The sequence below is a fragment of the Protomyctophum bolini genome (assembly GCF_963924005.1).
Source record: "Protomyctophum bolini genome assembly, chromosome: 6".
NCBI classification, from domain to species: domain Eukaryota; kingdom Metazoa; phylum Chordata; class Actinopteri; order Myctophiformes; family Myctophidae; genus Protomyctophum; species Protomyctophum bolini.
In genome coordinates this window covers 8825691-8844247 of record NC_137867.1, presented here as the reverse complement: position 1 = coordinate 8844247, position 18557 = coordinate 8825691, and the positions used below count along the sequence as shown (strand labels likewise).

Sequence of the window (18557 nt, the reverse complement as noted above, 5' to 3'; positions counted from 1 at the left end):
ACACTTTTAGAATCGGATCTCAGGTCAGAATGGGTTAATAATGAAACTGTCAGGATGTAATAGACATTTTTTTAGAATCTGATCTCAGGTCAGAATGGGTTAAGGCCATTTCCACACCAATGCAACTCCTTGCAACTGCCATTTGGGGGACAGTGTTGTCTCAGCAGATCTGCAAGCTCACGACGCGGCGCGCTGTGAGCTGCCATTTCCAAGTGTAAAATGGCCATATACTGGATCTCTTATGTCCAATAGTCCCTTCCTAACATTTTTAGTCTAGTGCTTATTTGCTTGACGAAATTGTCAGTATATATTTAGTCTTAGTTTCAGTCACCCGTAGCTTAAGTTTTTACTTAAGTTTCCATTTAGTTGTCGTCAGTGTCGACGGGACATTTTTCGTCTCAAGTCTTAGTCGACGAAACCAACACTGATTGGGGATGATGGAAGCAGCTGCGACTCGTTCAAAGACAGAAGGACAAGAAGGAAGGAAGGAAGGAGGATGATGAGGTGGTGAGTGGCTCACGTTCGACAGTCGCTGAAGATCTCCTTACAGGGGCTGAGCTCCAGGTTGTCTCTGCACTGCTCTGCATACACCTCTGCTACCGGCACACACTCTGGGGACTGCACGCACACGCACACGCACACGCACACACACACACACACACACGAGCACATTTACATTTCTTTATTCGAGTCCACATTTATAAAATACATTATCAAGGTCACAAATAAGTTCAGTTGCTTTCCGATAATCCCGCGCACTCGTAACATCATGTGTCTCAGTGCGCACGCACGCACGCACTTAATTTCGTCGTTTGCGTTCACTTTTTCACAATTTGAACACAAACAATAGCGGTCAATAATGATGAATAATGCTCAAACTTGGGGAAACTCAACGGTGAGTGTTTCAGGATACAGATCACGGATACACGTTATAAACATTAGTCTTGTAAACTTCGTTCAAAAACATCACGATAACATTGAAAGGACACACTTTTGGACACATTATATCGACGACTTACCTCTTTAGACGGGTCTTGATGATCCGTTACCGAGAACGAAGGACTCGGTTATTACCTCTTTAGAGAGAAAGAAAGGTCTTGATGACCCGCTACTGAGAACGAAGGACTCCGGTTTACCTCTTTAGAGAGAAAGGTCTTGATGATCTGGTCTCCTCGACTCTTCCTCTTCTCGTCAGGTTGAACCTCGTAGTCTTCCTGAATATAAACACAATGAGTCACGCGTCAACACGTATATACGTACGTCCTTGCCAGAGGGCCGAAGCCTCACCACGGCCCGGCATGTCTCTATACTGCTGGGTATAATAGCCCTCCATTACCCCACAGGGCTTTCATTTCGTCCGCGCGAAAAACGCAAGCCTGGCTGCACTGGGGCCTCTAAAAGTGGGATCGCTCCGAATGACGCGACGTCAGGGCTCTGAGCGGTGTACTGTGTACACCCCTCAAAATGACACCGGGAGGAAAATCACTATACAGTGGAACTTCAAACGAGGCCATGCGTGAAAAACGAGGAGAATGGCCGTCAGAAGAACCCATACCACCACAGTCTAAGAGACAAAACAAAAAACAACGTGTCGCCGACTCTGTGGAAATAACTTCGACAGTCCCGTTAGAATGGTATATGTTCCAGCAACCCACGTGGTTTCAGCTTCTGGTCGACACAATAACAGTGCTGCACTGGGGGTGGTGGGGGACAGATCGGTGAACGAATCGGTGCGCGAATCTGAGCCGCGGCCCTCCCATCTAGGCCAGGAAAAGGTCCAGCGTTAGCTCAGGCTAACTGCTGGGGAACGGGGATCGTTACTTCTATCCCCTTATCGACGGCACGGTCGCTGTTGGCAAATTGGTGCTTATCTGGGGCACTCTGTCGCTTCAGCCAAAGGTCGAGCGACGCGAGCATTTAATGTTTCCGTCGGCGGAGTTCGATTTCAATATATTGGCGCCCCTCACTTCACACGGGGCGAGGTGTTTTTGTGAGGGTACCTATACCTACCCTATACCCTATATAGGGAACACGGGGAGAACATGCAAACTCCACGCAGAAAGAAAGGGCCCTTTCAAAAAACGCGGGTGTGATTTTAGATGACGAGCTTAACCCATTCTGACCTGAGATCAGATTCATACGAGGTTTCCACTGGACACACACTGGTCTGATTAGCCCATTCTGACCTGAGATCAGATTCTAAAAATGTCAGTCGTTCTTTGATTTTTCAAAAATAGCAGACCTACAAGCTCGTAGCGCGCCACTCGGTGGCGCGCTATGAGCTTGTAGATCTGCTATTTTTCAATAGCTAAAGCATAACATGATGCCAACACCCAAAACGGGTTCCCGTTCAGAATGGGTTAACCTCCATCCTCCAAGACTGCCTTTTATCACCCAAGAAACATCTCTAAGGTTAGATGCTTCCTGTCTCAATCAGACAAAATGGTTTCTAGCCGTTTAGATTACTGTAATGCACTCTTTGCTGGATTGACAGAGCATAAACTCCAGCTTGTTCAGAATGCTGCTGGCAGAGTCATAACAAGAACTGAGACATTTGAACATAATTACTCCAGAGCGTGTTAAAATGCTCTCTTCACTGTCTCCTTGAGAAACGAAGAATTCTTAGGCCTGACGTCGAAAAATAAATAAAAAAAGTCTTCTGAAAGAATATTATATTCAAAGATTTGTGCCACATTTTCATGATTTTTCAAAAGTAGCAGACCTACAAGCTCGTAGCGCGCCACTCGGTGGCGCGCTACGAGCTTGTAGGTCTGCTACTTTTCAATAGCTAAATAATGCTTAGTTAAAAAACACCAAAACGGGTTCCCGCCCAGAATGGGTTAAAGTGCTTCTCGTTGTTTTTGAGGGCCCCTCCTATATACAGCTTTAATGTTAGTTTAACGCTTTAAGAAAACACCGTAGACAATAAAGAGAAACTGTATGTTTGCGTTGAGGACTAAAACAAAGAGCTGAGAGCAGTCTCGAGGGTCGGTCACATGGCCATATATGGGTATTCAGGTAATGTAGTGTCGAGGGTCGGTCACATGGCCATATATGGGTATTCAGGTAATGTAGTGTCGAGGGTCGGTCACATGGCCATATATGGGTATTCAGGTAATGCAGTGTCGAGGGTCGGTCACATGGCCATATATGGGTATTCAGGTAATGTAGTGTCAAGTGTCGGTCCCTGGCCATATATGGGTATTCAGGTAATGTAGTGTCGAGGGTCGGTCCATGGCCATATATGGGTATTCAGGTAATGTAGTGTCGAGGGTCGGTCCATGGCCATATATGGGTATTCAGGTAATGTAGTGTCGAGGGTCGGTCACATGGCCATATATGGGTATTCAGGTAATGCAGTGTCGAGGGTCGGTCACATGGCCATATATGGGTATTCAGGTAATGTAGTGTCGAGGGTCGGTCCATGGCCATATATGGGTATTCAGGCAGAGGAGACTGCCGTCACAGTTAACTATGCAACTTTGTTTGGTTGTGCATACTTAGTTTAGACTATAGTCATTGGTTAGACATGGGTTAAGGTTAGGTTTAGGTGTGCTGCCCCGTGGGACCAGTCCAACACTCTTCAACATATATACCAACGAATTAGCAAAAACGTTAGAACAGTCTACAGCTCCAGGCATCCCCTTGGCAAACACAGAAATCAAATGCTTACTTTACGCAGATGACCTGCTGCTGCTGCTGTCCCCAACCAAGGAAGGACTACAGCAGCAACCTGATCTCCTACACAAATTCTCCCAGACATGGGCCCTGACAGTGAACCTAACGAAGACTAAAATCATACCTATACCTACTACTACCTTGGCCTAAACATCAGCAGCACAGGGAACTACAACCAAGCCGTAAAGGACCTGAGAGACAAGGCAAGAAGGGCATTCTATATGCCATCAAAAGAAACATCAAAATAGACATCCCAATTAAAACCTGGCTTAAAATACTGGACTCTGTGATAGAACCAATTTCCCTCTATGGTTGCGAGATCTGGGGACCATTAGCAAACCATGACCTTGACAAATGGGATAAACACCAAACCGAGACCCTATACACACAGAATTCTGCAAATCCATTCTCCGTACCCAGCGAAAAACACCAAATAATGCATGCAGGGCAGAATTAGAATTAGGACGATACCCACTCAAAAAAGAGAGCATTTAAGTTCTACAAACACCAGAGGCGCTGCCGTCAGAGACTATCAATCCCCATTGTGTCCATATATGGAGATCAATATTAAGCCCATATATGGGAATGCCAATGTATGATCATATTTGTGACCCTCTCATGCTAACCGCGGTGGTTGCCGCAAAGGTCACAGTTAACCAATTTCGGGTGGGAACCCATTTCGGTGTTAGCATCAAGTCGTGCTTTAGCTATTGAAAAAAAGCAGATCTACAAGCTCGTAGCGCGCCACCGAGTGGCGCGCTACGAGCTTGTAGGTCTGCTATTTTTGAGAAATCGAAGAGCGACTGACATAGAAGACATTTTTAGAATCTGATCTCAGGTCAGAATGGAAAACTGTCAGGATGTAGAAGACATTTTTAGAATCTGATCTCGGGTCAGAATGGGTTAACTATGGGATCATGCATTTCCCGTCAGTCATTCGAAATCCCCATACATAGGGAAAGCCCCATATATGGGGCCCGGGTCTCGTGACATCACACGCGACCTCGCCCGCCCTGTAGGGTTAAAACGAAAAGGGGGAAAAAAATCACACCTGTGTGAAGTGAGGGGTGCTCTTATCATCGTACATCATCATGGCGTAAAATAGACACTATGCCTATTTGCTCAGACACTACGACGTAAAATGCCCCATTCATTGTGAATGGGAATTTAATGTTTGTGTAGGAGGTAAATCTACACCAATAGCTGAATATAGGAGGGGCTAAAACTAGCGCCCCCAAAAACTAGCGGCCTCAAAAATCATGAAAAAAATGCTGAACTATAGTGACCTTGAGGTGGAAGTCCATATTTGGGCAAGACTAATGTCATGTTGGTAATGTCACATTTATGATGTGTGACGGCCCCCTGGGCCTTTAGTCTGCTATAAGGGTTCTGTGTATGTGTGGCTGTGCCTTTAACAGTTCCATTGCAGTGTTGGAGGGCGGAGCCAGAGATGATTAGTGGAAGGGGAGACACCTGGCCTGCAGTGTCCGCCCCCAAACACTATTTAAGACACCTGCTCTCACAGAACCTCAGTTCTGCTTTTCTCCACAGGCTGCAGGGGCGGCCGCAGGAGAGTTCCTTTGTTCATTTCGTTGTTTTGGTCCTATAGGTTTTGGGGCAGCATGTTTCCCTGCCAGTATTATTTGGAGGCTACCTAAGTCACAAGTATGAAATAAAATACTTATTTTTTTGCATTGTCCTCCGGTGTGGTTTCCCCTTCTTCGTTATGGGGCCTATAGAGCCAGCCATGACAGATGTCATATTGACACGGTGAGTGTGGAAGCGTGGCCCGGTAGGCCCGGTAGCTCTGGAAGTCCATTTTTGGGCAAGACTAATGCCATATTGATGATGTCATAGTGATGTCAGTGCGCAAGCTGGCTATAAAAGGCTATATATATAAAAGCTCTGAAATATCTGAGCACTTTCGGTTATAGTCGTTTTTGCAAATCGGAAACTCCCAGTACTCAAATTAGTCCGCGATGGAGTCAAAGGTATCTCCTCCGGTCACACATGGCCAGGGTTCCCCGGCACCCACACCCCAGGACATGAACTACAGCCACAGTCACCCACACGCCACAGCGTCGCTCCCGCCCCACCTGGCCTCCGGTGTTCTCGGAACATCTGCACCTGCAACCAATCTACCCATTAGCCAGACTCACCCGGGCGTGAGGAGCGGCGTGACTGCCAGTAGTGTGCAGCCGGCAGTGGTCGGCAGAGTTGTTCAGCCCGCGTTGACTCACACGCCCATGATGTCTGCGCCAGGCCAACCCCTCAGACCCGGGCCTGGTGCCCCAGGTCAACCCCTCAGACCCGGGCCTGGTGCGCCAGGCCAACCCCTCAGACCCGGGCCTGGTGCCCCAGGCCAACCCCTCAGACCCGGGCCTCATGGTGCCCCAGGCCAACCCCTCAGACCCGGGCCTGGTGCGCCAGGCCAACCCCTCAGACCCGGGCCTGGTGCGCCAGTCCAACCCCTCAGACCCGGGCCTCATGGTGCCCCAGGCCAACCCCTCAGACCCGGGCCTGGTGGTGCCCCAGGCCAACCGCAGAGACCCGGAGGGCCCGTTGCACCCCAACTCGCCGTCAGGCCACAACAGCAGCAGCAGCAGCAGCAGACCTTCCCGACGACACCCGGGGCATCTGGAATACCTCCTCGCCATGCTCTGATGAGGAACGATAAGGGCCAACACTTCTGGGTGCCACACAGCTATTTGGCTCAGCTCCACCACGCCAAGCAGGTCCAGATGGTCCCCAACATCCACCCCAGACCCGCCGCCGGCGCCGCGACAGCCAGGCCGGCGTTCCTCCAGGCGGCCACCCACGTCGGGTACCCGCCCGTTCACCCAGTGCCCTGCATGAGGGTGGCGGGGAACAGTCCCGTCCGCGTGACGACGAACAACACCCACGCCAACCGGAAGCCCTGCGGCGACCCGGTGGGGGGGGACGACAACAACGACAGCGACAACGACGACAACGTCACCGACGTGGCGTCCATGGCGGGCGTGGACATCGGCGAGGAGAGCGCCGGCATCCTGGCGTCCGGCGCGGCGGAGCTGGTGGGCACGAAGATCCGCTCCTGCAAGGACGAGAACTTCCTGGCCACGGCGCTCCTGCACCGCCGCATCCTGCGGATAGCCCGGGCGTTCGGCGTGAGCGAGGTGCCGGCGGAGGTGGTGAACCTCGTCTCGCGCGCCGCCCAGTGCCGCCTCAGCGCCCTGCTGGAGAAGGTGTCGGCCGCCGCGCGGCACCGCGCCGACGGTGCCGCGGGCGCGGACGCCGAGGGAGGAGGAGGAGGAGGACCGTCGTACGAGCGGTCGTCGGACGTCAGGGCACAGCTCCGCTTCTTCAAGACGCTGGAGAGCGTGGAGAGGCAGCGCCGGGACGAGCGAGAGCGCGAGGTCCTCCGGAAGGCGGCGCGGAGCCGCGCCCGGCAGGAGGACCCCGAGCGGGCCTCTCTGAAGCAGAGGGCCAAGGAGATACAGCAGCGGGAGCTGGCCCTCGTGCAGCAGCACGACGCCAACCGCGCGGCCCTCGACGCCATCGGCACGCGCAGGAAGAAGCGCACGTCGGACGACTCGCCGCCGCCGGAGGGCTCCGAGGACTCGGGGGGCCGGCGCTCGTCGTCGTCGTCCGCGGCCTCCTCCGGACAGAAGCCCCGGAAGCGGGTGACTCGAGTCAACCTCTGGGACTTCATCTTCTGCGTGGAGCAGGAGAGGCCCAGGTCGTTACTGCTCTACAAGGCACTGCTGGGAAAAGCTGAGAAATGCTGAGCAAAAAAAGCCTCTCTGCCCCGCCCCACTGCGACTTCACGTGGCCCCCCGTCTATTATGCACAGGATACACGGCTCCGGATTTGGTTTGGTTGATTCATGTATTTATTGAGCACTCCCGCAGATTTTGAGTCCTCGCTTGTCACGTGAAATGTGCTATATATAAATAAACTTGACTTGCTAATATAGCTTTTGTCCTAAAGACGTGTCCACACACGTGCTAAGGACGTGCTAGGTCCTTTATTATAATTATGATATAAATCATCAATATCAATTCTTTGACAGGGCCGTTTGTTATAGGCAACGCCTTGTGCAGCGGCGCTCAGCGTCATGTTAGCCGTTCACTTCCATGTCTATACGCCGGCCCAACAAAACGGACTATTCTCTCTGCGTGTCCATGGTTTCGATCAGAATGGCAATGTTCGGTCCTCATTTCGGACTTAACCAAACATCTCGTTTGGAATATAAACGCTTCTAAAGGGAGATGAGACTTTACAGCGCGAGGTAGTAATGGGAGATTATACCGGGGGGGGGGGGGGGAATTGCTTTCGAATGCAAACACTGTTGCATTTCCAGAAAGCCAAATACCTTCATACGTAGTTACACACAGAAAGGAGGAGGTTCAACTGACTCTACAGAGGTGTGTGTGTGTGTGTGTGTGTGCGTGCGTGCGTGCGTGCGTGCGTGCATGCGTGCGTGTGTGTGCGTGTGTGTGTGTGCGTGCGTGCGTGCGTGCGTGCGTGCGTAACTAAGAGTCAGAGAAGGTGATGCAACCGTTGCCAAAATGTTGATGAACTCAGGCTATCACAGGTTAAAGAGAAAGTACACACGCATGAACCGTCCGTCCTCGGGCGTTAGCCAAAAGGAGATTGGCCTTTTGGAAGCAGCGTGTATCTCTCACCAAGCACGCACGCGCGCACACGCACGCACACAAAACAGTGTTGGCCACAATTGTTGATATAAATATGAAGCGTGTTTTATTGAGTCACTTATTCAAGCGTCGACACACGGCCACACATCCAGCCCGCTTCTGTGTCAAGACTGGACACGGTAAAGGTCCCCTCTTTTGAGACTCGAAGACTCCGCCGGTCATCATCATTTATTAATTGGCTCAATCTCCATGAATTCAATGCTTCAGGGGGTGGTGTAATAATTGACCTTTAGCTATAGGCCTCTCCCCCAAACCGCAACGGTCCAATCACAGCTATAAGCACAACATGGGTTAGACAAACCTCTCCACCAATAGTTTTCCTATTATGATAACGCATTGTTTAAAAAAAAAAAAAAAAAAAAAAAAAAAAAATGCCACGCACATGTTATTTCCAGTGCATATGGCAGGCCTTTTGGAAGAGATTTTGGAGGTCTGGTTCCAAAACTGAACCAGTATTTAACGTGTAAACTCCATGATACTTACACATACAATGAATGAATGAGCCCAGCTAGAAAGTGTCCAAGTGGGGGGGACTGTCTGAATGGGAGAGGGCGGGGCTTAGCTAAAGGTGAATCGATAGAAAATAAGTTATTTTACTTCTTTAAGCCCCTGCTGTGTATACACATTGTAAATGTAAATACAACACATGACATCCAGGGGGTCACCGACATGTCACCAACCCGTAAGGGTCCATTTGAAATGAGTTACAGACCTGTTATGGTCATTCAGGTCAGAGTTACAGACCTGTTATGGTCATTCAGGTCAGAGTTACAGACCTGTTATGGTCATTCAGGTCAGAGTTACAGACCTGTTATGGTCATTCAGGTCAGAGTTACAGACCTGTTATGGTCATTCAGGTCAAAGACACAGACCTGTTATGGTCATTCAGGGCTTTGTGTGTTTCTGGTAATATTATTGTCCACTCAGTTTAACCCATTCTGACCTGAGATCAGATTCTAAAAATGTCTTCCACATCCCGACGGTATTCTGAAAAAGCCACGTTTCCGTGTCAGCCGTTCTTCGGCGATTTTTCAGAAATAGCAGACCTATACGAGCTCGTAGCGCGCCACTCGGTGGCGCGCTACGAGCTCGTACAGGTCTGCTATTTTTCAATAGCTAAAGCATAGCATAATGCTAACACCAGAGTGGGTCATTCTGCCAACGGATGCTCGGTAATCACTCGACGATGATGAACTCTCATCTCTTCCAGTCAGGTGGTGTAGAATGATGATACAATCTAGTTACTAGATTGCATTATAGATTGCATTATAGATTATACTAGATTCTAGTATGATCTAATAAAGACAGACTAACAGACTACAGCTCATTTTAACAGTTGGCAAACGGACTGACAAGTCACAAGGCTGGTTGGCTGGCTGGCTAGCTGTCTTGGCCATCTATTTATAAACCCTTTCGGTGTAGAGCGTCGCAGTCCCGCCCCCCCCCCCCATTCAGAACGACGAGTTCTGAAAGGGGGAGGGACTGCGGCGCTCTATAGGCCTGCAGAGAAACAATCAGTAGCGTATATTATTAACAGACTTGCGTATTTTAATGGATGCACATGGCGAGCAAAGGACGTGGTCTACTGGTCTTGAACAAGTCCCGCGCACCTTCCCAAAATCACGTGTCAGTATAACCCATTCTGAACGGGAACCCATTTTGAAAAATAGCAGATCTGCAAGCTCATAGCGCGCCACGCTACGAGCTTGTAGGTCTGCTATTTTTGGAAAAATCGAAGAACGACTGACATTTGTAGAATCTGATCTCGGGTCAGAATGGGTTCATCAGACCAGTGTGTGTCCAGTGGAAACCTCGTATGAATCTGATCTCAGGTCACATGCAGGGTTAAGAGTGCTCAGTTTTCTTTCCTACAACAGCAAGAGAGAGAGCCTCGGGTCCTCCTCTGGTTTTGTACGGGCAGGTCCGTACATCTCTCGGTACTGACCTGAGATCAGATTCATACGAGGTTTCCACTGGACACACACTGGTCTGATTAACCCATTCTGACCCGAGATCAGATTCTAAAAATGTCAGTCGTTCTTCGATTTTTCCCCAAAAAATAGCAGACCTACAAGCTCGTAGCGCGCCACTCGGTGGCGCGCTACGAGCTTGTAGATCTGCTATTTTTCAATAGCTAAAGCATGACATGACGCCGACACCAAAATGGGTTCCCGTTCAGAATGGGTTTCAACGGGACAATCTTCTGCTTGTGTATACAAAGCAATTATGAAGGTCTCGTGGCATTAGTGGCATTAGATACAGCGGAGACGACGGAGGTCTCCCCCATAGACATGTACGGAACAAACAAGACTTATATACTGTACATACACGAACAGAACCTATATACGGGGTCACGCTTGTGCGAATTAAGGCCCGTATCGCAAAAAAAAAAACCTCTCTGTATTTTTGTGCTTTGCTTTGTGAGCTTTTTGTCGTCGTTGTTGTTGTTGTTGTTGGGCGGGTGGGGTGGGGTGGTGTGGGTGTCGACCAGTCACAGGAAGAGAGAATGATGAGGGAGTGATGGAGAGGCTATATTGGTAAAACAATGGCGTCTTTCTGTCCCCACACACACACACACACACACATGGCTACAAAGATATTCTGGGAATGGCTTTAAACGCTATATAAGGAGGACAAGTTATGTGAGGGGAGGCATTATGTCTAGATGCACGGGGGGGGGGGGGGGGGGGGGTCTATTCAGCGACACATGACCATGTGACCACCATCATACGTCGTTTCCTTCTGCCCTATATGTAGGACTGACGGCTGTAACGGCAGTTTGTACTCGTGCTGCTTCATTTTGCAGATCAACAATTGCACTCGTTCGTCTCCCCATAGAGTATATATTATGAACAGAGACGGCGCCCGAGTTCTCCTTCCGTCCCACGCTGCATCAAGTTGCTCGAAAGCTGCACGAGGCGATTTCACTCCTCCTTCCGGGTATATATATAGGAACAGAGTGCATTCTGGGATGGATTGGCCCGCCCCCAAAACACATGCCGCTGAACGTGCAACGAACGCGGGACGAGCGTGCTGCCGTCGTAGAAGGTGGACAATGATAGTCAACGGGGACCATGAGCGCGTTCATGTGTTTTTGGGGGCCCACGCTGCAATACCTTCATTCGGGCCACTATGTCCATTTCAGCCCTCAGGGTTTCCTCTGGGTGCCGTCTCTATTCATATATATATACTCTATGGTTCGTCCCCTCAGGTCAGGGGTTTCCCAAACTTTGGTGCGCGGGGTGCGCCCTCTAGGGGGTGCGTGGTGTTATTTAACCCATTCTGACCCGAGATCAGATTCTAAAGAATTGTCTTCATGCACCCCGACAGTCTTCTGAAAAAGCCACGTTTTCCGTGTCAGTCGTTCTTTCAAAAAATAGCAGACCTATACAAGCTCGTAGCGCGCCACTCGGTGGCGCGCTACGAGCTTGTATAGGTCTGCTATTTTTATGCCCCTATATATAGGGTCACGGAAGCTTGTTCCCTCAGGAGAACGCCACAGGCGTCGTCTTACAGAATCGCCATTCGACCTCATTTAAGAATTGTCGGTCCAACAAATCCTCTCGGCGATATTATCGTCGGGGAGGTCGGCGCCGTGTCGTCGGCGATACGAGTCGGTCACTCATTTCTTTTGGTAATACAGTCCGTTTCGAGCGAATATTTTACTCATTTTTGCGGCGGTGACGTTGGCAATTTTCTGCACACACGCAAACAAAATCAAAGCAGTGGACATTATAGCTGATGTACACATTTGAGTATTTCAACGTGGAAACAACATTTTGTTCTACACAGAAACAACATTTTGTTCTACACAGAAACAACATTTTGTTCCACACAGTCCTAATGCTTCTGCTGTCATGAAACAAGTGCATTGACCCGTTCTGACCCGAGACCAGGTTCTAAAATCGTCTTCTAAATCCTGACAGTTTTCTGAAAAAGCTATGTTTCTATGTCAGTCGATTTGTCAAAAAATAGCAGACACACAAGCTCGTAGATCTGCTATTTTTCAATAGCTGAAGCACAGCATAATGCTAACACCAAAAGGGGTTCCCGCCCAAAATGGTAAAAAAAAAAAAGTGTGTGCGTGCGTGCGTGTGTGTGTGTGCGTGTGTGTGTGCGTGCGTACCATTGCATCCAGCAGATGGATACATCGCAGCAGCTCGGGTCTCCTCTCACAGAACTGCCGGAAGAGAAGGTCTCCGATTGGCTGCTTCTCACACAGGCTGACATAGTCTCTCTCTAAGGGAACCCCACACACACACACACACACAATTAGCAACAGACCCAGTAAAACACCCACAAATATACAATGACACACACACACACACACACACGTACGTACCGATGCTGTTGCAGAGGTCAGTGCACTGGCTAATATGAGGGAAGCGAAGAATCTCCCTCCATTTTTTGCTTCTGCCTTTGCGCTTTCCCCCTCCACCTGTATAGCACAAAGACGCAGGAAGAGAAACGCATGTCAGCAACACCATGACACAGCGCGTCAACAAAACACAGGCACGTCAACGAAACCATGACAACAACACAGCGCGTCAACAAAACACAAGCACGTCAACGAAACCATGACAACAACACAGCACGTCAACAAAACACAGGCACGTCAACAAAACACAGGCACGTCAACAAAACACAAGCACGTCAACAAAACACAAACACGTCAACAAAACACAAGCACGTCAACAGAACACAAACACGTCAACAAAACACAAGCACGTCAACAAAACCATGACAACAACACAGCACGTCAACGAAACCATGACAACAACACAGCACGTCAACAAAACACAGGCACGTCAACGAAACCATAAAAACAACACAGCACGTCAACAAAACACAAACACGTCAACAAAACCATGACAACAACACAGCACGTCAACAAAACACAAACACGTCAACAAAACACAAAGACGTCAACAAAACACAAAGACGTCAACAAAACACAAGCACGTCAACAAAACACAGGCACGTCAACAAAACACAGCACGTCAACAAAACACAGGCACGTCAACAAAACACAAGCACGTCAACAAAACACAAGCACGTCAACAAAACACAAACACGTCAACAAAACACAAGCACGTCAACAAAACACAGGCACGTCAACAAAACACAAGCACGTCAACAAAACACAAACACGTCAACAGAACACAAACACGTCAACAAAACACAAGCACGTCAACAAAACACAAGCACGTCAACAAAACACAGCACGTCAACAAAACACAAGCACGTCAACAAAACACAAGCACGTCAACAAAACACAAGCACGTCAACAAAACACAAGCACGTCAACAAAACACAAACACGTCAACAAAACACAAGCACGTCAACAAAACACAAACACGTCAACAAAACACAAGCACGTCAACAAAACACAAACACGTCAACAAAACACAAACACGTCAACAAAACACAAGCACGTCAACAAAACACAAGCACGTCAACAAAACACAGCACGTCAACAAAACACAAGCACGTCAACAGAACACAAGCACGTCAACAAAACACAAACACGTCAACAAAACACAGGCACGTCAACAAAACACAGCACGTCAACAAAACACAAGCACGTCAACAGAACACAAGCACGTCAACAAAACACAAACACGTCAACAAAACACAGGCACGTCAACAAAACAGAAGCACGTCAACAAAACACAAGCACGTCAACAAAACACAAGCACGTCAACAAAACAGAAGCACGTCAACAAAACACAGGCACGTCAACAAAACACAAGCACGTCAACAAAACACAAGCACGTCAACAAAACACAAACACGTCAACAAAACAGAAGCACGTCAACAAAACACAAACACATCAACAAAACACAAACACGTCAACAAAACAGAAGCACGTCAACAAAACAGAAGCACGTCAACAAAACAGAAGCACGTCAACAAAACAGAAGCACGTCAACAAAACACAAACACATCAACAAAACACAAACACGTCAACAAAACACAAACACGTCAACAAAACACAAACACGTCAACAAAACACAAAGACGTCAACAAAACACAAACACGTCAACAAAACACAAGCACGTCAACAGAACACAAAGACGTCAACAAAACACAAACACGTCAACAAAACACAGGCACGTCAACAAAACACAAACACATCAACAAAACACAAACACGTCAACAAAACACAAGCACGTCAACAGAACACAAACACGTCAACAAAACACAAGCACGTCAACAAAACAGAAGCACGTCAACAGAACACAAACACGTCAACAAAACACAGCACGTCAACAAAACACAGCATGTCATATAACCTTTATTCCATATAACCTTCGGTAAATCCCTGTGTCGTATTTATTGGTATAGCTGTATTAGCCCAATATTGCTTGTATTAGCCCAATATTGCATGTACGCATTTCACTTGAATAATGTTGATAAACTGCATGGGAATCAAGCTTTTGGATCTTGTGCGCTGCCTGTGTGTGCGTGTGTGTGTGTGTGTGTGTGTGTGTGTGTGTGTGCGTGCGATTTAACGTCCTGTCTCACTATAGCACACGTAGGCTACGAGAGAGAGAGAGAGAGAGAGAGAGAGAGAGAGAGAGAGAGAGAGAGAGAGAGAGACGTCCTGTATCGGTCTCGGGTCCTGCACGTATGTGAGATGTCAAAATTAATTGGAATAAAAAACAAATTATTGATACGTATATAGCATATAATGTATCGGGTCTGGATCGCATCTTGGTGAACTCTTGCAGTGTGTTGTTATCCCGAGTCTGGTGAAATTAAGCCACAAAGATATGACAGTCGATTAAAAAAATAAAATAAAAAAAGGACACCTGTACAGCTACAGTACTGTAGTGTGAAAATACATAACGATCTGATGACTGGCCGTCCTACAGTCTGTAGGGTCCATTACCCGACAAAATAACTCCTCCCTTGGGAATTCAAATCATCTACAATGTTCCTCTCACCGTAAATGACCCCCCCCCCCCCCCCCCCACACACACACACACACACACACGCACACACACTGCTTGAATCTATTTATATAGGTCAAAGCTTTTCAGGCCCTTAGCTGACGGAGAGATGAAGCAGGGTCCACCCACTAGTACATTGAACTAAATGGTGTTGCAATCATTGCACTTTTACATTGATTTCATAGATACTAGCTTCATGGACTTGACGGCACTATAGCATCAGTGTTGTGTAAATTAATATTATGCCCCCCCCCCCCCCGTGTCAAAAACAGCTACAATCCCTAAAACGAAAGAAAGCAGCAAATGGGAGGAAATAAAAAAAAAACACTCGTCTTTTACTTTCTCTAATAACAACCTAAGACATGAACCTTGGTTGAAAAGAAAAACTAAAGTTGTCCTTTAAGCTGTCAAATTGTCAATACATACTAGTAAACGAAATCCCTTTTCAGATACAGTACCGTAATAGCCGATCTACAAGCTCACAGCGGTGTGTGTGTGTGTGTGTGTGTGTGTGTGTGTGTGTGTGCTTGTAATGTGGAGTTGTGATGTGTGATCACTGATCAGCCACTGGCTCACAGCCAGGATTTTAAAACCATTCTGAACGGGAACCCATTTTGGTGTTAGCCATCATGTTATGCTTTTAGCTATTGAAAAATTAGCAGATCTACAAGCTCATAGCGCGCCACCGAGTGGCGCGCTACGAGCTTGTAGGTCTGCTATTTTTGAAAAATCGAAGAGCGACTGACATAGAAAAGACACTTTAGAATCTGATCTCAGGTCAGAATGAAAACTGTCAGGATGTATAGAAGACACTTTTAGAATCTGATCTCAGGTCAGAATGGGTTTAAAACGCCCCCTACAACACACTGCTTCTCAAAGTGTGGATCGGGGACCCCGGAGAGGTCCTCGACAGGGTTCATGGTGGTATAGTTCCCAGCTAAAAAAAAACAAAAGAGTTAATAAAAATCACACCCATGTGAAGCGAGGGGCGCTCTGTATCCGTGACTGTATCATTTAATGCGAATTAAATGATTGTGGCTGACGGAAATAGGACGGAAATATACACCAATAGCTAAATGTAGGACAGGCTATAGCGCCACTCAAAAAAAAAATAAATATTAACCACTTCATAAAGATCCACTACTATACAAGCTCAAAACACCTTGCGTGACGTTTCAAGCTATATATGCTGATCTCACAGTATATGATTAGAAAACCAGTCTCGTTTTGCTTGAGGTTGAACTCCTCTTTCAAATCCGACTGTAACATTTATTTACAGCACGTGAATCTGGCTTCCGGCTGAACAACTTGACAGGGGTTTCCTTTAAGATGTGCTCCGTCGTGTGCATTGTGGAAACTGTGGCGTATAGGATGTACGCCACATTGCACTGGCAGCTAAGTGTGTGTGTGTGTGTCTGTGTGTGAGTGTGAGTGTGAGTGAGAGAGAGCGAGAGAGAGAGAGAGAGAGAGAGAGAGAGAGAGAGAGAGCGAGAGAGAGAGCAGCGTGACAAGCAGACATCTTTAAGTAATAACCCTGGAATGTGAGAGAAGTGCGTGTACGTCATCGTGCGTTTAACGGCCTGCCCGTCAATCCCCCTGAATCACTTCTCCCGTCCACGGACTACAAGACCCACCAAACGGACTACGAGACCCACCAAACGGACATCAAGACCCACCAAACGGACATCAAGACCCACCAAACGGACTACAAGACCCACCAAACGGACTACAAGACCCACCAAACGGACTACAAGACCCACCAAACGGACTACAAGACCCACCAAACGGACTACAAGACCCACCAAACGGACTACGAGACCCACCAAACGGACATCAAGACCCACCAAACGGACATCAAGACCCACCAAACGGACTACAAGACCCACCAAACGGACTACAAGACCCACCAACGGACTACAAGACCCACCAAACGGACTACAAGACCCACCAAACGGACATCAAGACCCACCAAACGGACTACAAGACCCACCAAACGGACTACAAGACCCACCAACAAATCCTCCGGGCTCTCACAAGCATTAACCACCTTATTATTACTAGTATTCGCCTCCCTTTTAGTCGACCAGAACTGGACTCAGTGTAGCATCGATCTCACTATGAACCCTCCTGTAATGTCGTACAGTAACAGAACTATGGACTCGAGAGTCACAACAACTGTCCTTTTGATTTGAACACTTTTCTTTTCCGTCTACACCAGTGGATTGCAGGGCTTCCTGACACCCATTTTGGTTATTGCAAAATAGCAGATCTACAAGCTCATAGCGCGCCACCGAGTGGCGCGCTACGAGCTTGTAGGTCTGCTATTTTTTTGAAAAATCGAAGAACGACTGGACATTTTTTTTAGAATCTGATCTCAGGTCAGAATGGGTTCATCAGACCAGTGTGTGTGTGTTGTCCAGTGGAAACCTCGTATGAATCTGATCTCAGGTCAGAATGGGTATACCGGCAGTCATCTGTACTTTTGTACCATTTTGTTTCCTTTTGTAAACTTCAAATATGACTTTCACTCCGCTGCATTTCAAAGACAACCTTTGCTCTTTTCAGCATCATCAGTATCTATTTATACTCGGGAGAGGTCAATGAATAGCCCAGGTTACAACACAACACAATCTAAATCTAAATACGTCCATTACATTCCATTATATAAAATCTGGGTAAATTACAAATAAACTTTAAGCAGAACAACCACTCAATTGAAACAGTTTGCATTTTTTTCGGAGCATTCCTTTGAATTGTAGCCAAATGATGGCAGGGAACTCGGTTTAATTTTTCTTTGGAGTTCATTCTTTTGACTCTTTACTACATTTCGAGGAAGGGACCCCTGGGACAGAAACCTCTTATCTCCATATTCTAACTTTTTACTGCCTATACTTGATCATAATAGTGTCACCAAAAGGCACATTTTGAGCTTGTAGATCTGCTAGTATTGCTATTTTTTTACATTTTAAACCATGAAAAGTTTAGGACATATATACCGTTTAGGACATAGTGATATTTCCACCCGACAGAGACAATGTGTGTTACAGATTAATTTAGTACAAAGGACCACAATGGAAAAAAGTACCCTGTTTTTTTTTTTTGTGTCGCGTTATCCTTTTAGCATAGATAAACTTTCTGACCTGAGATCAGATTCATACGAGGTTTCCACTGGACACACACTGGTCTGATTTAATCCATTCTGACCTGAGATCAGATTTAAAAAATG

The 18557-nt window shown here is 47.5% G+C and overlaps 1 protein-coding gene across 2 annotated transcripts in view; it reads right to left on the bottom strand.

The window, feature by feature from the left end:
• grk5l (G protein-coupled receptor kinase 5 like) overlaps positions 1–18557 on the bottom strand; it is an 84341-nt gene that overhangs the window by 25155 nt on the left and 40629 nt on the right. For both annotated transcript variants that reach the window (XM_080765404.1, XM_080765405.1), the window contains exons 2-5: positions 12718–12813; positions 12502–12614; positions 1137–1214; positions 521–618 (exon numbers count right to left, since the gene is read on the bottom strand). In XM_080765404.1, the coding sequence (XP_080621530.1) occupies positions 521–618; positions 1137–1214; positions 12502–12614; positions 12718–12813 (385 nt within the window). The remainder of the gene's footprint in view (positions 1–520; positions 619–1136; positions 1215–12501; positions 12615–12717; positions 12814–18557) is intronic.